We start from the raw sequence: 27,907 nt of genomic DNA, 5'->3' as shown, positions 1-27,907 counted from the left end.
TGCGGAGATACTTCCTTTTCTCGGAAGAAATCCTCATATTTGACGCTTGCACACTAACACGACTACGACATTCTTTTCAATTTTCTAGAAATTGTGCATATTTTACATTGTTCTCGTTCTAATAACGATCCATTCATAAATCAATCGTGTTAAAATGAAAATTGAAATTTAAAGTTCATCAAAAGGATAGATCTTAAGATTGGTAAAAAAATTTCAATTTACTGCTTCATGAAATTAAAGCTACATAATTTATACTACATAATGACAATTTAATTTATCATCAAAGCTTCGTATCAAAGCTTTACAAATCATTACTCAAGTCCTTTAAATATTTATTATAAAAAAAAAAAAGAGAGAAATTTCAAAATAATTTTTATCAAGTCATATAATTCATATTATACATTCCAATTCCCTTCTTCCCCCCAAAACGACTAAGAACGAACACAATAATCCTCTCTCAAAGGTTAGCCCCGAAATCACATGATGGATGGAATGAAAAGAATAAAAAATTTTAAAGAAGAAACAGAGTGTTGGCAACCCGGAGGCTAGGCCCTAAATACACGTTCCTTCAGCTCGAAACAGGGTACTCTGTTGGCAATTAACACACGAGATTGCTAATTAATCCTGTGGGAGGATCCCGATGCGTATATTTCTCAACATCAACAACATCGGGAGGGAGCAGACGTCGCGACGCGACGTTTCGTTTCGTTTCGTTCCATGCTTTCCAAGAAGTCTTACTCGCTGTACGTTTACTACAATGAACCTGGGAGGACGTGGAGGGGCGTTTTCCGTTCCCTCGACCAATCAGGGAACACCTAAGAACGTGTTCCTTTGGAGGAGAAAGGTCTGGGGGCCCCGTTACCATCTCTCCCTCTCTCTATCGAAGTTCAATTGCACGGGACTTGCGTGTAGATCTTTCGATTGCGCGATGATTTAGATCTATTTTGGTCGACTTTAGTGTAACGCGCTTCGGTGTAAACTGTAATTTATTTTTATGACGAGATAAAGGGATGTATATTGTGAGAAAGTTAAGCTGCAGATTTATGAGTTGGTAAATTGAATTATAACGTATATATTTATATAAAATTAAAGATGGAAGGAAAACAAGAAGAAGAAGGAGAAATAAAAAAAGTGTCTTTGTTAACCTTTTCTGCAGTTATTCAATAGGACTAAAATTAGATTTAAAAGAACCAGTTTGACTTTACCAGTTTCACCTTCGCGCTAATGTAGAAACTGGTTTCATCAGTGAACCCGAAGAGGTTCTAACAAAACACTACGATTCACTTTTGAATCTAACGCTCTTTTGAATCGTCCTCCTTGAAATCTTTTTTACATACAAAAAAATCCGAGGAAATTCGCCCCCCAAATTGCATAGATTCTCATTTAAATTCTAAAAATACAACGGAAATACTTCACCAAAACTTTTCATCGCCAAAAAACTCGTTCCAATCTTTCTTATTATTCCTCGAGCAATCGTATTCAATGCCATCCAGCGATAAACCAAGAGAAATATTCCTTTTTTTCCCCTAAGATTAGATTACTTGCGAGAGATTGGCACTGGCGACATTCGTATGGCAATCTTTATTCGCCTGAAACCCTCGAGAGGGTTACGGCCTATGCACTGTCGTCCCGTTTCCTTCATCTCGCAGTTTTCATTATCTTGGTGGGAGCCCGCGAGATCGCTCGATGCGACACAACCTCTCCGACAAAGCTGCACGCGAAAACCACTCAAGGCTGTCCGCTTTTGTTGGCCAATCATCGAAGCTCGTCGATACTTAAAGATGTCAAGGCGGTTTTTAATGAAACCGAGATATCTCTATAGAATTCTCGTTGCTTGTGTTAAATAATATCGATTTATGGAGCGTGGAATTTTGAACATTTTTTTTGAGTTGGAATGAAGATTTAACTCGTCAATTTGGCGTAATGTTGAAGATTAATATATATTTTTTTCTATTTTATGAAAAATTATTTAACTTGAGCTTATTGCTATTTATAGTGTATGGAGATATGTAATACTTTGAACATATTGAAAAATTGAGATAGCAAAAATTGACGTATAAAAATCTGGATTATAACAATCATTCGTTTCAAGACAGAAAATTTAATCAGTGAAACGTTAGATTTTCAAACGATGACCTAAGGTCAGCATTCCACGCATTCTCGTTTCATTATGAATAAAGATAAATGAAAATGTGTCTCTTTCACGGACAATCATCATTGGTTTTAGTAAATAATATCTGGTGACGAGACAATCTTCTATCCAAGCTCTTTTTCTCAAGGAATTATGTTTAGACAGGTCCTCCGATGCCGGCTCTTTAATGAGCCTCCCATTCTTTTTTTCTCGTTTAACACGTTGGGAAAAAAGATCCATCTAGCTTACCTTGAGGGCGCAGAAGATGCAGGATTCCCGCATGCAGGCGTGTCCGGAAAGCTCTCTGAAACTCCGCCGGAAGATATCGAGGTGCCATAACACCTGAAACGTGAGGAAATTTTTTTTAAAAAATCGACAATCTGACATATCGCAAATTTTTATACAACAGAAGCAAGATCTTCAGTTTGAAAATTACTCGATGATAATAAAACGTTGTAAATATTCTCAAGTTTTCGTTGCTTTTGTTTCGGATATGGATGGAAATACTGTGCTCTGACGAAAGTTTTACAGTATTTTTATATATATCACGTTTGTTAAAATTGAATCGTTATTTTATCTAAAAAATTTTTGAAAGTTTGCATTAATGTTCATTAATTGGAAATTTGGGTTATAAAAAAAAAAAAATAGAATTCTTCTATTCCAGAATTTTACAATACAATAATTGAATTGGAAGATAATTTTAAGAATATTTCTAGAAACTATCCTCATCATTAACAATAAATTTCTCTGTTAAACTTCTGACATTATCGCCTCAATGACGCATCCTCATCACAGTGTATGGTAATTAATAATAAATCTCTGAGAAGGCGTTGTACGCGTTGAACAAGTGAAAAAAAAAAAAATAAATAACACATGGGTGTGGGCGTAATATGAGGAAGTATGTAAATACGACAACATGCTGGGTGGAACGAGCAACGTTTAACCACGCACGATAGTAACCTACCGTATCGTGAACGCATTATTATTCCGAGGGAAAGTAAATCACAATTTCCGAGGGCCATGTCCTGTCGCATAGCGGAGCATTATTTTCGCCTTTCCGGCCTGTCTGACTAAATATCCGGTGTATTCCGAAAAATCATTCACCTCAACTGACAATAACGAATCATAATTTTATATCATTTTACGATCCTATTGAAAGGAACGATAATTAATTCGACATTGTCACCGATATGACGAATATTTTTTCACTACATATATACAGTTTTCTTAATGTTGGATTTTTGAATTGATAAAAATTGTAATTGGTGTGATTGTTCTTGATTAATATAACTTTATAAAAATTGTGTCCAATTAACGTAATATCGTTGGACAAGTCAGTCCGAACCGATACAATTTTTACAACGATAATCGAATGGAGAGAAAAGTACAACGAATAAAATTGTTTTTCGTGCAATTAAGTTAATTGGAGAACTCGAGAGATCGCAACGAAACTGCGTTTATAGCAGGATTTAATTATCTTTAATGTAATTTCGCCTGGAAGAAGAAGGGCGGGACTTGGAACTAGCTGGCCTCTTTTGTGGGTCAGGTTATTTACGAAATTTATTGGAAGTTAATTCGATTTATTTGTACTCGAAGAGGAACCGGGCTGATTCGATTAAACGGGAAGAAATTGGCATTGGCATTGTAAATTCTAATTAAATCCTTTTCTCCCGCGTCTCCACCGAGGGCACTCGAAGCGTGGAAACTGTTGAAAGTACACTTAGCGTGTCTGTAACCCTTTATGAATATTCACCTGGAAACAAATTAATCAACTTCTCATAGCATCCTTGACTTGTTAAACTGAAAAAAAAAAAAAAAAAAAATGAAGAATTCAGATTTCAAAGACGCGCTCCGATTTATTCTTGCTCGTTCCATCCATGAAATGTTGAAGTGATCGTGTGATGAAACGAAAAGCGGCGGAAATTGAAAATTAAAAATATTCTATTCGAACTAATCCTTAACAATATCTTATCTCTTTGTTAAAATTTTTGCAACTATATCTAATCCTTCTGAAAAAAAATTCTCTTTCAGAATTTTATTTTATTTATCAATCGTGTTAAGTTAAATACTAATATATAGATAAGAGAAAAAAAAAAATATATTGATCCGTGAATTTATGGAATGATTTCATTCATTCTGTATTAAGAGATCCATGAAGTTTTCTCTCTCTCTCTCTCTCTCTCTCTCTCTCTCTCTCTCTCTCTCTCTCTCTCTCTCTAAGCCTCGTAAAAGGAAGATCGAGAAATGAGGTGTGCATGTATATAGGCGGGAAAGTGTTTTCATTCAATGGATGTGTTTTGAAAGACTCGTGGGATCCAACAGGTGAACCAGGGTCCTTCTTCCATTAGGAGCGTATCAATATGGCTTTCAGGTCAAGTCGTAGTATAATACTTGAAAGGCAAATACACGATTTAGTTATTACGAACATTTCTCTCTCTCTCTCTCTCTCTCTCTCTTTCTTGAAAAAGTAAAACGGAATATGCATTGCAATAATATAAAGAGACGCTTTATCGATAAAGAAAAAAGAGGAAGGCAAAAATGATACGTTATAAAATACTTGTATTTGTATTTTTATAATCCGTGTGTGTGTGTCAATCATTAAAGCATAATGAAAGATAATTATTTGAGATTTAAAGATAAGTTGTAGAAGACTAATAGTAATAAATAGTAGTAAAATTGGTATAATTATGACAGAGTCTTATTGTTATATCGTACAAGCAACGGTAATACTGGTTACACCTCGATACATATTAATTGACACTGGGATCAACGTGTGAAACAATTAATAAGGATACGTTACGGTACATATTCGATTAACTCATTCTGATTGTCCAGATGATTGTACGATTATATACAAAATGATGAAGTAACTCAATCGATAATTTCCTTTCACTTAATCGAATCATTTCTTTTTTTTTTGTCTTAAAACATTATCAATTGAAAAATTTTTAAATTCGTACGGGCTTATTATAATTAATTTATCTACTTATTAATTATCATTAATTAATGAATCTCCTGTAACAAATCTCAACATTTTTTCCAGCTATTAAACGAATGAATTCGTAATGGAAGGAATTAAATTCACGCTTCAAAAACGCAGACTGTGCTAAATACCTACTTATTGTTGCATGACTTCTTCGTTTCATAAAACGCACACTTTGAAAAGAACACGTTTAATTCTTGTTTCTCTACATTTCGTTATAACTTAAAATATACTTGGTACTTAATCGTGTTCTGAAAAACTCACGTTTCTCATAAACGAAATAACACGTGTCCTGTCCTGTTCAATTTTCAAAGACAATTTTCCCCATATATCATCGTTCCAAAATCGAAAAATGAAATATTAGCCGTTACTTTTTTCTTCTTCGTGCACTCATTTATTCAAATCTCATTGACTGTAACAAAAATTCCTTCAAACCCAATTAAACGTTTCGTTCTTTTCGATTCTGTAATTAAAAAGCAAGAGACAAAAAATAAACTTTTAAACTTCACACAGTACTGTATTAATTCGCCATGATTTCATCATGAGAACGACTCGTTTCACACCGACGTGTACCCGATTTGCATGCGTAACCGACAATTTCATACCACCAGTAATGGACTAATCGCGAGACCATCTGAATGGAAAAATCTGCGCTGATGCGGAAACGTGTTCGATCGAGAGTTTGCTCGAGGAAGAAAAAAAAAAAATAAATAAATAAACGGTGTTCATTCACGATTGCAGCGATGAAAGGTGACGGGAAAACGAGAGGAAAATGGATCGCGCAACTCGGCCGCATAGCGCTCGAGTTTCTTGCGATTTAACGAAGCCTTGTGTTGCCTACTTCTATTATCGATATATCGAGCGAATATCGCCTCTTGTAGTTCGATTTGGCTCCTTTCGAAACCGCGAACGGGTTCCATTGAAACGTGTGCCGACTCGAGTTCTCTCTGTTTCGGGCCTCGTTCGCACACGTACACGTTTAGATTGTGTACGCGATAGAAACGAGAAAGAGAAATTCTTGAAATCATTTGAAGGATTATTTTATGCATTTCACGTGGAATAAAATATCTGAAAGTCGATATTATTTTATTAAATTGATTGACAAAATGTGTTCGAAGATTTTATATCTTAAATGTAATCTCGCTGTGCAATTGAAATCAGGTTATTGTTCAAATATTGACTTTCAAGGATATTTATATCGATTAAATTTTTTGATAAATAACATATGTGTGTACATTTCGTTATGAAATGAAGTCTAAAGCTCATTTTTCACATGACGAAAAATTTGAGCGTGGAGACACCGATTGTGAGAGAAACTTTATAGAGAAAGCTTCGCGCGTCCGTGAATGGAAATTTTTGAAAGTCAATATTAATAAATTATGTTTATTGCATTAAAGGAATTGAAAATATTCCACGGTTGTTTAATTGATCACAATCTTACAATTAAGTTACAAATAACGAAGTAATAAAATTTAAATACCAATTACATCAATTGGAAACTTATTTAAAAATTAATTTTATAAAAAATACCGGAAATAAAACCTAGATATATCAAATTTCCAATATGTTAACCGCATATCTCCACATTTTCGAAAAATCCATCTACACCTCCACACCCAAACCTCTTAACCACAACCACAACCCTTGTCCCCAAAATTCCATCCGAACAACAAATTCTCCATCCACGAAAACGAAGCTTGATACATGCTTTAAACAAACCCGATCTGGGCGTCGAATCAACAGGTACACAGCCTCGGGATCGAGATACATGTAACGGTATACGCGTATCGAGCCGCGCCATGGAGAGAAGTCTCATGCACCAGCGATATAAAATCGTGACGATGCGATTGTACCAGCTACAATATATAAACTTGTAGAAAAATTCAAACCTTGGCTATCTGGAAGAGGGCCTGCCTCCTCGGCCTTTGCTCCTGCTTCATCCTCGTTCTTCCTCACCACCAACGCAGGCGACCCGCTCTTTCCTCGAACCACGGCGTCTCGCGACTTCTCCTTCACCGTCCAACAATTCCTCGAGATCATCCACGATCGATTTTCAACGGGCTCATCTCAAAGGTAACACCGCTCATGATTCAGCCTTTTCTTTTCCTTTCCTTTCCTTTCTTTTCTTTCTTCCTTTTTTTTTTTTTTTAAACGAACAACACGAGCGCACAAAATGACACACGAGGGTTGCGCGCAAAGCAACAAGTACTCTCTTAGCCGGGCGTCGATGCAACAATGCCCGGATAGGGCTGGGACCGGTCCGCGCCGACACCAGCGCCCGTGGGACTCCTGCGGACAGGTTGGGAAACGAAACGAGCACAACTGCGGACGCGCGTTCGTGCTATAGTACCGGTTCTTACCCGCTATAGTACGCGCTGTATAATACGCTATATTGTGCACGCTTGTGGACGAAGACTCGAGATTCAGGGACGCAGTCGTTTGTATCCGTCAAGGTACGTATCGCGAGGATTTTCTTGTTTACATGGTTTCAGGCTTTTCAGGATTTTTTAGGATCGATGTATTTGGCGAGAATGGTGGAAGATTCGTTTGGGTAAGATTGGAAAGTATCGATACACAATAATTTTTTGGGGTAGGGATATGATTTTACGAGTTATAAATGGAATGGAAAGATGTTTATGCTGTTTTTTTTTTTTTTTTAAATTCAAAGTACGTAAAGAATTAATGTGGTAATTTTAGTGAAAACAAATATTAAGTAAGATTTTTTTAAACGTGTCAAACGTATGAATTCTTCTTTTCTTTTTTTTTTTTTTTACGTAGCGGATAATAAAAATAAAAAAATAAATCGTACTTTAACTTTAAAGGAATTTTCATGCACGTTATAAAGTATAATCATTGAGAATATTTCGATGTTTCGTTGACGAAATGAAACGTCATCTATCAGTTTATTAATTATACATCAATTTAACATCGAGTGTCCATTGACACAAAGTAAACGGACAAAATGAGAATCGAGAATTCTAATCAAAACCTTAAATAAAATCGCAGAAGAGGGGATCCTCCTGAGGATACGTCCCTGCTGTTTACTACAGTACACACACGGCGCGGCCATTTTTACTACGAGGGCCGCGGCGTGGGTGAGAGGCCCGGGGTCAGTTGTGACGCGATGTGGTGGGGAAGAAGAGGGCGCTGGGATGGGGAGAGCCGGGTTTTCGAGCGAGCGGAAAGGGGAAGTGGGCACGGAAGAGGTCCACCATTGTGGTGGGGGAATAAGGGGACATCGATGAACGTACAGCGACACGAGGTTGGCGGAGGGGATGACAAAGGGGCAGAGGAGTGGGAGGGGAGGGCCCGTCACGACACTGACGGCGTTTTACGTTACGCTACGATGCTACGAGATTGTTACGCAATTTGATTCGGGAAAGGATGAGTAATTTTGGGAACTCTTCCTCCATCCTTCCGTCCCTTCCTTCCCTTCCTCCCCCTGTGTCGATCTCTATCAATTTTTACGTTTAGCAGGGCCCGGGGCAATTTACGCCCGGGACCCTTTTACGTGTTCCTTTGCGGCCGTGTGAATCGAGTAGACTTTTGTGCAACCGTGTTTCACCGTTTCTCGTGTTGGTTGGCGACGTATTGTCGGTGAATGGACACCACGTACTATTCGCGTATTCGTGTGACCGCATTAATATTAATCGGACATGAGCCTCGTTTGGAGCGTCTCGCCGTCAATGAAATTCGATTTGCACGTTGCGCGTCTTTGCGATATTTCAATTAATAAATTTTCCGTTTATAATCATGATTCTGGATGGAGTCAATAATTTTTGTTTCGTTAATTTATTTTAATATAAGTGAATTGTTATATAGATAGAAGTATTAAGACGATTAAAAGCATTTTAAAGAACTTTTTTAAAATTTTTCTGCATTAATTTATAAAATAAAATCGTAATTTGTTCGAATGTTTATAGAAGAGTGATGAGCAAAGACGAGGAAGAACTATAATTTTAACCAATTGCCGTGAAGTTCGTGAAAAAATATACTCAAAACGCTGTTCACAAAGTTCAAAAAAAAAAAAAAAAAAGAAAGGTAAATTTGTGTCGAAACGTTTCCATTCGTTCGTAACATGCGTTTCACCAGTAAGAATAACAATTATCCTCCACCATGCAATATGTACAAGTCCATATGGCGAATCGATAAACGGCAGCAAATTTTCTTAAACAACTGGTACAATGGAAAGAAAGGTGTAAGAATTATTACATCGTTTTGTTCATATAATGGAAAACATTTCATTCTTGCAGAATCGTAAATCTTTTCTCGTGCAAACTTTGACACGTGTTGAGTGAAAGAAAAATATAAGCGTTTTCTTTTTTCTTTTTTCTAAAGGCTAACTAATGATCGAAGAAATTATTCATGAATTACGATCGATAACACGCGAAAAACTCTGAGAGTTCAGCAGAGAATGGAGGTTCCAACTGGAAATACGAAACAGAATTGATTTAGACGACGCCTCCGCAACCGGTCTTTATATTTGCATGGCGCCATGCTTGGATTTCTTGGACAAGTTAGTTTTCGAATCAAACATGATACAGAAAATCGTATGAAATTATATTTTAAATTTGGAAATTAAAAAAAGAGAAGGGAATCTTTCGATTGTTAATCAAATCGCATATAAAATTATTAAATTGTAGAATATACAATGTTTGAAATAAAAATAAAAATTTTGAGAAATTCGTGAATTTAAAACGTTATTTCTTTATAGTATAAATTAAACAATCAACTTGTGAAAGATTAAAAAAAAAAAAAGAAACATTACCAATAAAGGTTAGAATAATGAACGGCCAGAAAAATTCTACTTTACAAATTCAACTTTAATTTAATGGTCCTCAATGTTATAAAATACCGTATAAAGTAATACATGAAATTGGAGATAATTGAAGATAATTGGAACTGCTTCTTATTTGGCGAAGTGAACGGATCATTTACAGCAAACGTCATTCACTCTAAATGCTTTCACACGAACATAAAAATAGCAAAATTATCATCAAAAACTATACAAATGAGAAAATTCCTCTTCCAGTAAAATTTTAAATCTATTGAAATTCAGTAAGCACAATTCAGATAGTACGTCTCGAGTACTCTAAACCCAAAGACATCCTTGCCAATTAGGAAGCGATATTCCCAAGCACGTAAAAACAACATTTTCTCCAAAGATCCGGCGATGTTTGAGGATTTCCAGACGCCGCTTCTTCTGGACCAAACAACAATGAAAGACTTTCTTTCTTTGAGAGTAAAATGAGAAGCAGATAACAAAGAGGCTGTTGGTCTCACGACCGTGCACTAGCCTCTCCTCTCCTTACTCGGATACTTTGCAGACCTCCTACGCGGACAATTGTCTTAAGTATTCGAAGGTGCCTCTCGATGCTTCTTTCCCCTTCGTTTAGGATAACACTGTTCTGCTCTTCGTCACTTGAGGTTCCACGTAAAATATAAAAAAGAAGATTTTCGATGATTAATAAAAGGTTTCTTCGATGTTCAAAAAATATAGGAAGAATAAAATCTTCGATAATTATATTTCTTTGACGGAAATAAATTCGAGTATCATTCTTTGAATAAATCCATCGATTCGAATTTCTCGAAATCTCGTGTTCGTCGTATTACAGCGAGATAGCCGCGTCGAGCGTGTTAATCTTTTCAACGGAAAATCAACGTGGGCGGCAAACGCAACAACGACAGCCATTGTTCGAGTTGCACGAATAGTTCGAAGCTGCGAATGATGAACCGGTTACAATGTCTGGTTGAGAAAGTAATTGAAACCCGCGATGTTTGCGATCTTTACGCGCAACCCATTATCCTACTTCTAACTTCGACACACCTTCAGATTCTTTTCGCGAATATACACAAACGTCTTGATGTTTGTGCTTTGCGCTCAATGTGTTTGGCATCGTACACTTTGGCGTGTTATTTGATTTATTAGGTAATTACGAGATTCTTCACGTGTCGAGAATCGCTTCGGTTTCGAAAGATTTAACGTATTCTTGAATTAATTTTCGAATTTTTCAAAATTATCGAATCTCTAAGAATGTTAAAATCATCTAGAAAAGATGGAGCAATTTTGAATCCCAAGATCGGATACTCGAAACATTTACTATGATTATTAAAATAAAAGTTAATTGTTTTCAGAATATATTAACATAATTTCCAAAAATCATGTAAATTTGTACAATGTATTCGAATAAACAACAACAGCAGCAGAGGGATTCGATTCCGCGAACGTTATTCGATAATAATAGAGGAACAAGCGTGGAATAAATCTCGACTATCTATCCACGGTGTTACTATTCAATTTCGAATCAGTAACGATTTGAAACGCATATTAAGGTTGTATCGTATTGCTGACAGCACGTACGGCGTATCGTTTATTCATTAGCTCTCGGTACACAATGGTAATATTAAAACGCGAGGCACAATGGTAAGAAGACATAACAGTACTTTCTACGATATCCCGATATACGATGCGTGAAAGAATCGACGTGTGCATAGGTGTGCTGAAACAAATGAAACTTCATTTCATCGTCATGACGAGAGTTTTGAATGTGTCGTATTGTGTCGAACGAATAGAATAAGTTAATCTCTCGGTATTATTTCTATATTGATAATATACTTAAATTTTTTAAGAAAAGGGCAAGCTTTATTAAAAATTTAATCCCCATAACTGTTGTTTATAATTATTAATTAAAGAACTATTATTCGAATATTAATTATGTAGAAATAATACACAAATATGAATAATTTATGACTTTTTTCTGGGAATAAAACGGACACAATAAGAAATATTTATTGGTAAAGATAATAACTCATGGGAGAGAATGTTGAATATTTAAATCTCAGAGATCGAAATCGGTTTAAAATTATCCAACGATGCCATTTTCGACATCACCGAATTTCTCGCCATTTGGTGTCTGTTCTACGCGAAACGCAGCCGTTCGACTTTTTTTTTTTTTTTTGCCGATATTACAGTTAAATACATGGCACGCACGTTCCAGGCAGCAATTCAACTGCCTTTCGATATGCACACCCCTTGCAGGGTTTCACTAGCGCATCTGTCGCCACGCAATACCCTTTGATACTATGCAGGTGGTAAGTGCGTGTCCTTCGATTGAAATTTTTCGTCCATTTCGTGACGTTTGAGTTTCACTTTCGTTCTAACATTTGTATCGATCAAATTTTTATTACAAATCGTTCATGGTAATTTTTTATTAACGAAATAATGTTCTCATAACGCAAAAGAGGTTTTAGTTTTTCTAAGAAAATTCAAATTTTGTTAAAACAATTTAACAAGTTGTCGAACACTTTTTATATATTCTATCTCAAATATTTTCCGATATTCAAAATCAAAATATTTTCATTTCGTTATCCAATATTGAAATTAATTTTAATGAAATGATTCTTTGACGAGTAAAGAATTTTAGGAATCAAGATGCCCAAAATCGAATCGACTTGGGGGGGGGGGGGGATATTAAATTTCGAAACGAACACGTGCTGTCAGAAGAGATTGATTCCCTAGAAAATTCGGTCAGAATTTTTTTTTCATCTCTCAAACGAAGGTGGTCGAGGATACAAAAATTTTCTCCAACCTGCAACCCTTCAAAACGCAGGTGTCACAGAAGCTCCGTGACATTCAGTGGCGCTAATGCACTGGAAAAGGGGGACGCAGGTTCGGTGTTAGGCACAAAGGGAGCAGGTAAAAGTTTTTCAAGTCGGTGCAGGGGTCGTTTAAGCTACCTGCTTCGTTTCAAGACCACGTTCAACGTGAATCATTCCGACTTTCAGGTGTCTCCACCGATCTGTGACTTCTCATCTGTTGCTCGCTACGATCTCGCCTCGTGGGGACACCATTTACATTTAAAATGATATCCACGTAGCGCAGCAAAGATCCACTTGCTTCCAGATTCTTCACGGCAACCGGAACGTTGCTTGAAATTCTAATGTATGTATGTAAATATTTGAATTTTTCGTTTAGAAAATTTCATTCTGCACGAATGAAAAATTAAGAAAAATACATTGTTTTCCATAAGTTGTATATTATATACGTCTAAAGTCATTTCTAAAATACTATACTGTATTATTTTACATAGTCAAAATAATATATTATACAATTGCAATTACGAAATTTAGCATCGATGATAATGTTCAAGTTTTGCACGAATGAAGAAAATTGAGCAAGGAACTGGAACGAATCCAACTTCAAAACAGGAACATCTACTTTTGTAACAAAAACGAAAGAGAAAAAAGACATATGTTTGCCATTTGATAAACTGCGATAAATCCTAACAGACTTATGTACACGCACGGTAATAATTCTAAAGAAAACGATGGTGCACGCGAGGAAGCTTAAGCGCGGTTCGACAACTGCAAAAACCTCGAACAACGTTCCTACTTAATTCAACCTGTACAGCAACGACACTCGAAAGGGTCGAAAAGTCACGGGGCACGGGCTGCGCGATGCGCATCGGTTGGACACGTTGCATGCGAAACCCTTTCCTTTCACCGAGGATCGGTGGACGAGGATGAGCACCGGGAATGCGTGCCTCTTACGTTGACATTTATTCCCGACTGGATGACCCCAGAACACCTGCAACACGGCTGATTGACCTCTGCTCCCTCCAAACTATGCTACCGCGTTAAATCAAATTGTTGGCCCCAATCGATCTGTTCCTCTGGTTGCTCCATTACGACAATTAATTCAGCAGTGATTCGATGCGGTTGGATAATGGGATTCGTGATCGTGAGGAGATGGATCTTCGATGCGAATGATTCTGTCAATCCGTGACGTAGTTTTGTCAAGTTGACAAATTATTTTGGATTTGGAAGAATCACAGATTGTGAGATACACGTATGTCGTCGACACATTAAAAGAAAAATATCAGAGATAAAGGATTAATATTCATTAAAAAGAGAAAGTAGAAATCTGAATCTACGATTCTATTCATTCGGAGAAAGAAAGAAATAAGATTAAAAGTTGGGGTTAAAGAAATGTCTTTCGGATCAAAGAAGAGGAATAAATTCTTCGATCGAAAAAATCGACGAGGCTCGGTAGATCAAAGGTGCAGCGACGCAGGCCAGCGACATTTCGCCTTCTTCGCACGTGCTGCAGCGCTCTCGAACAGGAAGAAGCGGTAAACCGAGCGCATTGATGCCATGGCTTGGCCACCGTGAAGAGAAAAGCGCAATCGGTGCACCTGTGCTTTTGAAATTCGCTTCCTTACGAAGTTCAACCGACGAATATATTCATAAAAAAGTATTCATTCAGTTTGATTCTGAAATTCTAAAAAATCTCGAATCGAACACCGATTCATCTTGATCGAATCTTTCGATTTCTGAGATACTAATTATTGACGCGATCGTTTGAAAGATTGTGTCATTGAAAGCGTATGAAGAAATGCTCGCGATTTGCATGCGCATTACTTCGAATGACGCGTTGGCAGAGGCGATTTATCAATGTTAGTGATGCAGGTCTTTGATAACGGTGTTGATGATTGTCTAGAGTTTGTTGGATAAGATGAAATAATATTTGCAGTGGAATCTTTTTATATCGTTGTGCATATGTAACGATTATTTCATTGTTCTACAAATATTTGTTAACGAAGTTTCTTAAAATTTTTTTAAGAAAAATCGTATTAATGCGTGTCTGACTTACAATTAAAAATTGTTTAACGACATTCATCTTCTCCAGCCATCATCCACAACCCACCATGAACTTCACAATCATAAATTTCATAAGATCATTATGAACTTCAATTGCCTATAATATTTCATCAATGTCTGCCATCAAACAGTTTCTGCAGTTGAACAGAGTAATTCCTAATCTCATTTGTAAATTGCTCTAAACGCATTAAACTACTGTAACTTCTGAAACACTCTCTAAGACAAGATTATCTTACGTCTTGTCAAACATATTTCTGAAAAATCCTTTTCATTCCTTTCTATGCGAAAAAGGAAAACCACGATGAGTTTTCCTTGATGCTCGAATCCGGGAAAGAGTCGCTCGTTCACTCGCTAATTTATATGATTGCCGTCATTGGTTGCACAATCGTGAGCGATCCTTTCACCAAGAAAACGACAGATATCTCTACTCTTACGATCTTTTCGCCATTCCATCCGAATGGCCGTTTACCGCACGTGCGCCTCTCACTCTTCGCAAAAGAGACAAAAAACGAAAAAGAAAAAGAAAGAAAGAAACGCGCGAAACACGACGCAGAAATGACTCGGGGAGATAAATGATCGTCTTTCGTCGGGGATAAGATTCTCTATAAATAGAGCAAACCGTGGAGCATCGTTTTATTTCAATTCGTGGCTACGGTATCAGGATCCTCCCTCTGGAGAACGTTCATTAATTATTTCCATCCTTATCCACCCACGTTTGGCGCGATTAAAAATGATCGTTGAATGATTTTGAATGGAAAATTAAAATTTTGCGATGGAATTAATCGAGTGAATTTTCTTCGAACTCGAATAGAATATATCCTTCCTTGTTGAATTCTTGTTTTAAACGTGCCTAGTTATTATATTTCCATGTATAGGCTAAAATCAAAATATATTTTAATATATTTTAATATAATCCTGATATTTCCTCATTGTCGTCTCATATTTCAAACATATTTAAACCAGAAAGAGAGAGAGAGAGAGAGAATAATAAGATAATCTTAAATTTTACAGTAACCAACTCCTCTCTACTTATTCCGTTTCATTTATCATTCTATATAAAAATTATGGAAAACAGTTCGTCAGTAATTCGTTATCGATCTTGAAAAAAATTTCCAAATCTAAACGGTGTAACCCTATTTTTACCGAACGAGGTTCCCGAAAACAGGTTCTGGAACCGTAAACTCCTTTCCATCTCCTCACAGAAATGAGCCAGCAGCATCCAGGCTTTGCTTCGTGTTTCGCTTTCTCGTCCCTCTATCCGAGGCTTTCTAGCCTCTTGATCGAGGTGGTGCTCGCACGTGCGCCGCTCGTCCCGGCAAAAGGAGGAAAAAAAGCGGAGGGAAGGGGAGGGGGAGGTAGAAACAGAAACAGGTTTCCCCCAGACTCGACTGCTGCTGGACCGACGAAAAGCGTCGAGCGTACGCGGCGAGATTACCATGGTAGACGTTGAAATATCGTGGAACGAGCCTCTGTTCTACCATCGGGTAAATAGCGTTAATTATCTTCTCTTGCGTTGATAGCGATGTAGAGCCACGCTTTAACGGCGTAGATTACGGATCCATTTGTGTGACAAACACAAATTCTGTGTTTCTGATACAACTAATCTTGATCTTGATTTTTACCCGAGGTGGAACGAAAGATGGAGAAGGAGGAGAATGGATTACATTTGTATTTTAATTGATTAATTAATCCTCAAGTAGTATTCTTGGACTCGTTTCATCGTAGGAATTTAATATTTTGATTTTTCTCGAAGAAACTTTTATGATGATCAAATTAGATAATAGTGGATAACGAGGTAATTTGGAATATTCCTTTTTTTTTTTTTTTTTAATTTTTGAAAGCTTAGAATATATTGGAGAAATTTTATGCGGATTTTAAAGTGCTAAAGTGGGTTTGAAATTGTTTGATAGAAGATAAAGAAAAAAAGGGTTAAGTAATGACGTATTCTTTCTCGTCCTGTATTGAACGAGTTTTCTTAAGAATCATCGTTCGATGATTCATAAAGAAGCGTAAGAACACTTCGTCCTTGATAGAATTTTATTCTGAGGCCGTGTACCATTCCCGTGTATCAATAAATAAAATAGGATTCTGTTAAATCCATTGCTAAGAATTAAAATCTATCCAAATTATTTACATAATGGATTTATTTATTAATACTTTATATGATAAATTATATATTAACAATTCTCAAGAAATTAATTTCTCAAGAATATCAAGCAGGATCATAGATTAAAATTGTCATCAAATAACTTCTAACTAATTAATGTCTTGAATCTCTTAGCATCTAGTTTGTGTATTCAAAATATAGCGTTTAAAAGATGAAACAAATCGCTACTATAAATTCCATTTCTTCATTTACTTCCATAAAAATACCAATTTACATAAACATCTATATTTTGAAGATATTCAGACCTGCCTGATTTTACGTCTGGATACATCGTGTTTCGAGTCATACGAGCAAGAAACGGTTCCGATCGAGCGAGCATACTCGTGCAAAGAGGCGGAACTTGCGCAAATGAGAAGAGATTTTGCACGAGAGCAGACAATTTGCACTGGATGTTTGGTGAGCATGATGATCTATGAGCGGAGAGAAATCGAAAAAAATAACAGTGATGGAAACGAAGATTTGAGAAAGTTTAAAAAAGGAATATTAAAAATGCAGAATAATGTAAAATAATAGAGAACGCATATATTATCGTGGAGCAGAGAATGAGAGAATTGAGAATTTATTTAAATTTGAATTTTTAAATCCTTTATGATTTATTACAAAAATTGCACAATTGTATCGGATTATAAATATAATTTTGAATGCAAAATGAGATCATTTAATTATTTCTAAGCAGATCTGGATACCGATGAAATGATACAAATATGTTGATTGAAGAGATACGTTGAATACGACCAGATTCCATCTTTCAATTCTTTTAGATCGGAAACGTTGATCCAGAAACGAGTTTATAGGAACAGCATACTCATACTTTCAATTATCGACCTTTAATGAGGTATTTCTTAACCAGAAAACTGTTTTCTAGGAGAAAACAAAGGAGGAATGCGGGAAAAACATACGCCCTCGTTACTATATGATTTCCAAGTGGTGAGTAAATGTTAAATAAGAAAGAAATTTTTAATAATCAAGAACAAAATTTTTCATTATACTTGTTGTCCTACAATTCTCGTACAACGTTCGTGAAAACAGGTTGATATAAGATATTCCAAAAATCGATCGATGAACTTGAAACAAAACTTTAATCTTCGCACCAAGAATTAATAACAACCCATCTGCATAATTTGTTCGTACGATCTATCCAATTCGATATTCCAACAACCACGTCAATTAATCAACCATTCACGAAAAGATAAAAAAGAAAAAGGAAAGAAAGCCGATTAATTACACACATACCATGGAGCAAAACACGTATTAGAAAATCCTCTCCTCTCAGAGGAGACGTAAACGTATCCAAGACAGTCATAAGGAGGTTGTCCCTGATCGTAGCCGAGGAAACCCGTTGCCGCGTTGTTTTCGTAGCCCGCAGGAGGCCATGGAACCCGAGAAAAATCGGGGAGTCGAGGACGAGGCGAGTGGGGGATAAGTTGGAGGAAGATCGTAGAACCGGTTCTCCAAGGAGCACGGTGACCACCACCACGTTGCCACAAGGGGGAACGACGATGTGTAGCCGAGCTAAAGGAGGCTAGCGTGGCCTGTTACGAGAGAGAAAACCGGTTTCACGATACAAACTGGAGTAAAAGTGTGCTGCATACGCGCCGATGTGTACCGCGTGCTTCCATGTTTATGACGCGACCGGTGTTGATACGGAGCCAGAAATTGATGGATACAGGCTCGTGGGGGTGGAGTTTGAGAGGAGAGATTGAACTGGAAAGAGATTTGGGTACAGTTTGATAAGGTATATATATATGTGAATTATTGTGAGTAGGTTTGAAGACGTGGAGATGGTAGAAGCGTGGTTGTCGAGATCACGAATGCGAATGACAATTGGATGCTGCGATGTGGATGTGTTGGCGGGTTTGATAGAATAGGGAAAGTCGATGAGACGATATTTTGGTATTGGATGTTGGTATCGGTTTGTGTTTAATTTGATGTTGGATTGTTTGCTAATATTTTCAGGAACATTTTTGTTCTGAAATATTGCACTATTTAAAAACAGAAAGGTACTTTATATATAAATTTAATTTACGAATTGCATAACACGATAACTTATTGCATAAACTTTCTTTCACATGAAGCAGCTATTGATAATTTGCGTAGGCTGAAATCTATGTGTGGATGGTACATCCTTCGAAACGGGATTATACATATTTAGATAAGATACTTTTACTTTAGAAACAATGAAAGTAATTCTTTGTTACCTAGATTAAGGAAACTATGTTTCTGTTAAGTGTGACTATTTAGACTTAACGTGTTACTAACGTGTTCACTATGAAAACAGTTTTGCACCACAATTATTACTTCTGAAGCTCTGAACAACTATTATTCGTTTCTTCAACACACACCAGAATATCTTCACTTATTTCGTTCTCGTTCTTTCAACGAAAGTAATAGCTGTACAAAAAAAAAAAAGAAAAAAAAGTAACAAAGAAAAGAAAATATATTTACACTCTTCCAATTTGCAGAATTGATTAAAACTTACTTTTAACTCAGGAAAAAATGTTATTATCCAATTTATTTCCGCAACAACAAAGATTGCATCGCTTGCTATACGTCAGTAGCGAAAATAAATAGCGGAATGATCTCATGCGACATCTCGGTTTTGCTTAGCGTTGCAACTATTTCTTGGAAAAGAAATCGATAAAAAAAAAAAAAACGAATATAAAACGATTATGAAAAGCGAAGAGCAAGCGAGCGAGAAATATTTCCATTGGCGATGCGATTTCTCGAATGCTTCGGAGATTTCAATGCCGCGAATTATGGCGGGAAGCGATGCGATGCCGCCATGTTGGAACCTCGCCACGAGATCTCGATTCTCCCTGCGAGCGTCCCTTTTCCTGGAAGATATGTAACTCGAATACCTACGATCCTTAAAGCAGTACCACGAATCGTTGAACTGCATTGTAAAAGCAATGCATCGAGCAAATATACGCAATGGAAAATGCTTTTCTCTGGAAAAGATGGAAACGATCATGATCGTGTTCAAAAACTCTTCATTTCCAATGATGGATGAATTTTAGAGATTTAGTTCACTCTTAGTTCTTCTTTAAAATAAGTTTAAAAGAAAGAAATAGAACAATTTATTAAACATTCTTCGAATCAACAAGGACATATTCTATTACAATCTTCATTTTCGATTAATCCAATTATCTTTATATCATTATTATTTCCAACAAACGCGCTATTAACTTACGAACAATTTAATTCTCCCCACGCGACTTCTTCAACATTCGATTATTCATCGATCTTTCGTAACACAATTCATCCGATCAGCTGACTCACCCACCTCGCTTCGCACAACTTCTCCCTTCCTTTCCCTCTCTTTCTCTTTGAAAAAAAAAAACAAAACAATCCGTCCATCAAGCTATAATTAAATCTGAAAAGATGTTCGAAATGTCGAGGAGAAAGAAGAAGAAGTTGGCGGGAAGCGTGGAAACCAGTAGCATCGTAGCCCTTTGTTCTTTCGACTCGGCTCGAAAGCCGAGGTCAAGCGAAACGCAAGCGTGCGGTCCATGGTCGCGGCTGAAAACCAGTTCCCATTAAAAAGGCTCTCAGTGGCGCCTTCCCGCGGTGTTTCCCCGAGACTGGCGCAGGATCGACGACGCCATTCTCCTTAGCCAGGATATTGACCCGCCGTTGCCATCTTGGATCACGTTGGTTTACGTGATCGTAGTACTACTCACAGCTGGCACCTACGTGCCTCTTTTCCCGCCACGCTCGCGATCGCTTTCGAAATGGGCAACAGTTTCGATCGATGCGATTCACCTTGACTTGCCATGTGCCTTGATTAATTCGACCATCTTCTTATGGAAGATGAGAAAAAACGAATAAACGATAAGAAAGGGAAAATCTTGTGATCAGAGATTTCTTTTGGGAGTAAAATTTGTATTTTTCGTTGTGATCGTCGAATTGAATATCCCCGTCGAATCACTCAAATTTTTCCCGATGTTCCAGGCTTTTTGATATTTTCCAAGAATTTACTTAATTATATTTTTACTTCAAATATAACGCAAAAAAAAAAAAAAAAGAATCAGATTATTCTCGTCAAATTTCTTGTTTTAAAATATTTGTATTCCAATCGTGAATAATTAAGGAGGAACAAAGTATTGTTTTTTAGAATACTTTTTATCCATGAATAGTCGAAAGATTCGTTGCAAAAAGGCCGAATAGGATGATTACAACAGCGCAAATAAGTAGAAAAACAAAGGAATATTAAACGGCTACTGAAAAATACAATCGCTCGTTTATCGGGATGATTTATGATCCGCCTGTATTGTTTACGCGTGCGGGGTGTGGACTCGTGCGTGCGTAGGCGTAAATCAGCATCGGCATTCCCTGTTCATTATTCCTAGATCGCGTCGAGCATCCCAACAATAGAGGATACACGTATCTTCATCGATGGATCTACCGATTGTCATACCGGTTTTCGATTCAGAAATTCAATTTTTCTTTTTTTTTTTTTCCACCGAATAATGGAAGGAAATGGTAATTGCAAGAAGCTTGTAACGTAACGCGGCTGATGATAGTGAGAAAATTACGAATTATGAGGCCCATGAATTATTAATGTCGCGCGTTGTATTGCTTCTGTTCTGTAACATGAAGTAGATTTATCTTCGTAATTCGTTTATCAATTTATTAAATCCCAATATATGAAACGTGTCCCTTTCAAATAAACGGACGGCTCAGAGGAAAAATGAGAGGAGATTAATAAATATGGAAACAAATTGGAAGCAGTTTGATGCAGAGAAATTATCTCAATATTATACTTATTTTATATATATATATATTTTTTTTATAAAATAATTGATTTGGATAAAAATTAAAAAAAAAAATTAAAAATTGTGACTCATATTGTAAAATTTTATTCAAAAAAATCGACAGTGAAAGGTATTTTATTTGTATAAGAATCGAATAAACTTTGAAGAAAATTTAATCGAGATCAGCACGTACGTTGCTGACATCTCTGTTTATGAATGTAATAGTATTATCGAAGTTGAGACGGTTATTCAACAGCAGTGAAAGGAAAGGCGCCTGAAAAATTCACCGCAGCTCGTACGCGTATGCAGTTTGCATTGCTACAGGCGCGCTTGCATTCGATGCACTCGTGATCGTACATACAAATATGACCACTTCCTTGTCGATTAAGATGCTATGATGCTTTGCAATTTGTTCGATCCGTTTCGACTACAAGTTGCATTTTTCAAGGTAAAAATAATCTATTTTAAGATAATTTAAATTTTTCACACTACTGATTTTTTCATTACTTGTTTCCGTATATAAATTGTATTTTTTTTTTCTTTTTTCTTTTCTAGTAATAATGTATGCCTACCTACGGATCCGAGATGTATGCATTGAACATATTAATCATTTGAGGAAGAGAGGGAGGGAGAGGAATGCTTTAACTCTGGAATACAAATGCTATATTTTTTAAAAAATTTATTCATATAATTTTTACTTTCACTTTTATCGAATTATCATTATATTAATTATATTTTTTTCAAGAAATTAAAATTTCGAAATTAAAAAAAATGACAAAGGATTGGATTAAAAATGGCAAAACTTCTTTCTTGAAAGAATTTATTTAACGTCACGTTTATTTAAAATTTTTTCAAGCTGCGATTAGATCATCATCGAGATTTAATTAATAGGATAGCGATCGACAAGCTTTAATTTATGCTTCCTTTGTTTTTCATTTGGTTAATTAGAAGTTGCTTAACTGTATTTCATTTGAGATCACCTGATTTAAAAGTATATATGAATGAGCGAAATCTCTCCATCGAATCGAATCGAATATACCCTCTAGCGATGATTACAAAACTTCGTGCTCAACCCTGTCGCAACTCCATCGAACGTTTAAATCGTATTCTTCCGCTTTCTTTCGTACGATTCCATTTAACCTACTTATTCATACACGCATTTTTAACATCTCAAATAATAACACACTAGTTTCAATAATTTACAACAAATAATTGTAGAAATTTCATCTTTGTATTTCTTTCCTCCAAATTTTTTACATTCGCATATAAAATATCTTTGCTCACAGAGGCTAATTAAGAAATAATAAACTCGTCTTAAATTTAAAATTTAAATTAAAATAATCTAATGATCTATGAATCTATGATATCGAAAAATAAGCTACAAGTTCAACGTGTTACAAGCATTTAGAGACCTTTAGGAAATTATGTAGTAATGGCAAGCTTGAAAAGGAAGGCCTTTCAGTCTCTTCATAACCTTTCAACGCTCGATGAAACACACCTGAATTAATTCGTCGCGCTTCCGATAGATATGCGCGTAGCGTATAACTTTTCATGGGCCATTGCTCGCGGAATCTTCGATTCCTAGAGGGTGTGTTCTCACGGGGTGGTGCGCGCTCGGTCACTGGAAAAGACAAAGGCGTAAAAATCGACTCTTTGGCCACCGTCGGAAATCCTTTATGTCTGCTTTAGAGAGAGCCGAAGGAAAGTATAGCTCTTCGAGCATAACGTTCAATTGTTCGTGTCTGGCATTTTCGAAGAAGCTTCAAGGTCTTCTTTTTATCTCCAATTAAATTCAAGCATCAGATGAAAGTGACAGATAATATATATTTCTTTTGTAAATTTAAAGTTATTGGATAATAGATGAAAGAAAAGAGAAAAGGAATTTTAATTGAATCAAATTTTACGAAATGACACGAATTCCTCCTTGGCCAATTGCCACGAGCGAATAGCAGTTCAAAAAAGGTCAAAGCATTTTTTTCTCCTCCCTTCTTTTTTATCCTTTCTTGCGAGCATAGAAAGACGCAAGAAAATTATCGTGACCTCCAAGCACGGTGAACGTCGGTCATGCGAACTTAGAAGCTGTTCCGGTGGCGGCTTCCGGTTCAACTCGTACCCTCCTCCGCTTTTCGCCCCTTTCGCGTCTTCCCATTCAGCCGACATCGTTCCTATCTTACGGCCACTTTACTATACTATTGCTCGCCACGTGGTCACGCTCGCTGAACCACGTGGGACCAGTGGGTTCGTGTGTTTATACGTGATACTCGTCCCCTCTCGTTTATTCGCTCCGATTCGATTTTTATTTGTTTCGTTTGGCCAATTTTGAAGCCAAGAAGAAATACGCGAATTTATTACTTTTTGGCATTTTTGAAAATTTTTTTGAGGGGATCTTTTGTAAAATTGTATTCGTGTTAAGATTTTAACTTGATCGAGTTACTTTATTATTGTGGGTTGAATTTAATATTCTCATTTGTTGATCATATCAATTAATTATTTTTCATCATTATCTAAATGTCGGATCTTTTTGCGTGAAAAAATTGAAAACGTGTCTTGTTTTTTTTTTTTTTTTTTTTTTTTTTCTTCATTCATCACGTTATCGTTGGAACAGAGGCTCTTGAGAACGTGTTGTGTACGTCTGGCGTGTAGTAAAGTTTTAGCATAGATAAATTTGTTTACTATGAGCCGGGGTTGTTGAACAACGTGAGATCTGGCGCTTCGTATACGCAACATATATTAACATAATCTGGAGAGGCTATGATTATCCTCGCTTTTTCCCTCCCCCCCTCTGTTTAATTATCATTTAATTGTTCAGATGCTCTACTTACGATCAAACGACTGCAATTTACATGATTCTCTAATTCTCGGGTTCAACGATAATTGTTCAAGCATTATTTCAATCGAAGGAAAGAATTTTTAATTTCGATAAATGCTAATTTTTATTTATACATAGCTTGTATATACAATCGTTTCAAAAATTTTTCAATGATGTTGGAGAGATATAACGAGAAAAATCTTCAACATATCTCAATGATTTAACTCTTTAGTTAATTTTCAAGTAGAGTAGAGTTTAGAATAGCTTAGAACTCGAAGTAGGTTACTTAATTTCACAATGTTTAATTTTAGAATACAATTTATCAATTTGAAGCTTAACACCATTATCAATTAAATATCTTTCTATCTCTCCATCCATTGTTACTTCCATTAAAAACGTATTGCCCAAGACCTAGTCTCAATCTAGCTCCTGTCACCTCGCTAGAGAGAAACGCGTTAGCGTGTCACCCCTTTTACGACTATGGACCCATATATAGACTCCATAGACTGTGCACCCGTGCATTCTCCGTGACCTAAGAACCCATATATGCAACCAAACGTTTATTATATATATTTTCTCCCATTCTTAAATACAAAGCAATTAGAAATACGATTAATCTCAAACTCGGAATCATTCCCATATAACGATGAGTGACCTCGATAAAATCATTTCCAACTTTCACGACCATCTCACTTTCGAAACCGTCGACAAAAATTATGAGAATATTTTATCCAGAATCATCCTACCTACGAGTATCTCTACAATACAGAACAAATGCAGACTTCCACAAAACCATTCATTAAAAGAATGATCGAAGATCACAGGGATCACAAATATTAAGAATATATTATTGCAATTCTCAAAGGGTTAAACGAGGTTAAATTCACAAGCGTATTATACAAAGGGAATTAATCTCTCGCCAGAGAGCGTGACATGGCGTTTTCGCGATCTCACGTCTCTAATAGCACACAGAGCGCACAAACGAATTGCGAATTGAAAAACACAAAAGCCACGAGATAGCTGTCGCCTCATCCTCGAATCGTACGAACGCGTTGTGTTCCACATGCACGATCATATTGCGATCGAAGATCGACCCAGAGGCGCCAGACTTCTTCGAGACGCCGACTCCCACGTGACGCAGCTACCGTGTCCGTGGCAGGGGCTCGTTATTCTTGGCCACGATTAATTTATAATCGCGTGTTTCCACACGTGAGCAACCGGTATGAGAAACAACAGGCCGAGTTTCGGTCGTCAAACCCGAGGCTAGAAATGAACTTTCCGCGTTTTGCATGAATCGGCGCCTCCGCCCCCGCCGCCTAATTGCGATTTAATTTCACCGTTGATGGGCTTAAACTGGGTCCCCTGGGTCCGCGTACCACCGTCTCTGCTAATTGGAAACATCGTTTGCCAGAGTGCTTGCAAAGCGTATGAAATGGTTCGCGTGGGACGATGCTCGACGATTATGGTTGCTCGAATGGATCTTAAGTTAGGCCTGGGTAATAAGATTTATTTCGAGATGTGATTGAAGATCCGCCAAGTTTTCCTTTTTTTCTCTTTCGTTTCGAAAATTTGCGAAATAATTAAACGAAACGAGACTCGATCGAAGAAGATTCCTATTCGATGCAAAATCTATCTATTCCTTTTTCCTCTTTTATCTCTTTTGAAGATCACGGAAGGAAAGCAACGTTCTTTCATTCTTCGAAACGACGCAAAAATACAATCGCATGAAATTCTTCGCTTCATCATCGCGTGGAAAACTATCAAAAATTGAGGGTCCTATTTTTTGGTGACGAACAATGCCAAGACACGATGATAAGATAACAACGATAAGACATTTGCTTACTTATAAATGGTCGAAATTGGCGAGGAGATACGTCGCCGGGCCGTGAGAGAGCCCGAACGAAACGAAATTACAACGATGATTACTCCGTCAGCCTGTTAATTCACCCGGTAAAGGATTCTCTCAGCCCCGGCTCTTTCCCACGAAACAGAAACATTAAACACAGCGGTGGTGTCTCACTTTGTGTTCGTGTCGATTGTGCGTTCCCTGCACGCCCACGTTTGCCAACAGATCGTGCTCCACGCGTCTACAAGATTTCGACCGCTTCCGTTCTTCGCGCTTTTATTTTCTTTATCTCGCGATAATGAGAGACGCGAGGTCTCCCCTTCGACCACGAGATCGGGGAGGGAAAAAGGTTTTAACTATTTCGAGAAACTGCTCGTTCGCGGGGGGGAGAGTTTGTATTGTATTGTAAGTACGCCTTCCTATTCTCACGCACTGTTTTGAGAAGTGATTCTTTTTGAAAAATGCGAGCAAGGGCCGTTTCTTATTGGCGTGAGATAAGCCCCCTCGTTCAGAAATTCATCTCGATGTTTTCCATCGTAATTGGGATCGTGACGACACGATGAGGTGGAGTGGTTGATTAGGGTCACGCGACTAATTTGAAATGGAAAAAGTGGGCAAAGAAGGGAAGCTAATTAAGTATTGAGAATGAAGATTCGACATGTTCCAATTATCGTGTATCGACTCGCTTTCGTTCAAACTTTGCTCGATCTCTTGTAAAATCGGAAGTAATCAATTACGTGTTCCAATTCTCTGTAACCAAATCTTAGAGAGAGAGAGAGAGAGAGAGAAAGAAGAAATCACAGTTGAAGCTTCCTAACAGATCTCAGGTAATAATTACTCGAAATCTTCTTGGAAGATCGGCTATGATGCTCGAGGAAAAACGAAAATTCTCCGCGTCAGAGCGGAACTCGGTGGATATTACAGATGTCTGTTCGATGTTTTCCGGCCGCGAAACGTGCCACGGTTAATGACAACGGTTTGGATCGTTCTTGCGCCAGTTAGCTCGTGCCAACGATCCCTCGTTCGCCGTTTCTGGCCGAGGGACGCCAGATTTTTTAGCACCGTCCAAGCTCGTAAACCGCTGAGATAATGGCGCGGTGTCCAGCCGTTTCTTCGTAGGATCCGTTTAATTCGAAAGTTTCCTCCGTTTCACGGCCGTTTCTTCCCTCGAAACGTTTTTCAACCTATCCCGGATTCTTGCAAATTCTCGAGGAATATCCGTGTAGATTCTCGCTGAAAGACAAATTCGTTCGTCTCGCAGAGGCGATGATTTCGATGGAAGAACGTTCTTGGCAAAGATGAGAGTCGAGAAATCGGGGATAGGATCGTTTGTTTAAGATCGTTTTTTTAACGGATGATTCTGTATATTTTCTGTATTATCCACAATCATTGGAACAAGATCGAGAAATATTTTGTATCAAAGTTATCCAACTGTTATCGCATACAATGTTGAAAATACACGTTACATTACAGGGGAACTCGATTCAACCGGATTCATTATCTCCTTAATACCCTTATAAACGCATCCCTTAGAGCGGAGAAGAAATTATTTCTCGG

At 37.1% G+C, this 27,907-nt stretch overlaps 1 protein-coding gene across 5 annotated transcripts in view; it reads right to left on the bottom strand.

Annotated features, from left to right (window-relative positions):
* Nucleotides 1-27,907, bottom strand: part of ec (ubiquitin specific peptidase echinus) — an 89,402-nt gene that overhangs the window by 24,016 nt on the left and 37,479 nt on the right. For 4 of the 5 annotated variants that reach the window (XM_086904010.1, XM_086904007.1, XM_086904009.1 and 1 more), the window contains exon 3: nucleotides 2,381-2,473. In XM_086904010.1, the coding sequence (XP_086760136.1) occupies nucleotides 2,381-2,473 (93 nt within the window). Of the gene's footprint in view, nucleotides 1-2,380; nucleotides 2,474-7,003; nucleotides 7,356-27,907 lie in introns of those variants that run through there. The other variant, XM_086904012.1, reaches the window with a different exon arrangement.

Source organism: Apis florea, unplaced genomic scaffold (assembly GCF_048593485.1).
Source record: "Apis florea isolate Af1SG1 unplaced genomic scaffold, ASM4859348v1 contig_2293_pilon, whole genome shotgun sequence".
Classification (NCBI taxonomy): domain Eukaryota; kingdom Metazoa; phylum Arthropoda; class Insecta; order Hymenoptera; family Apidae; genus Apis; species Apis florea.
Note: the sequence above shows the minus strand (reverse complement) of the source record. Positions and strands in the feature narration are given on the sequence as shown.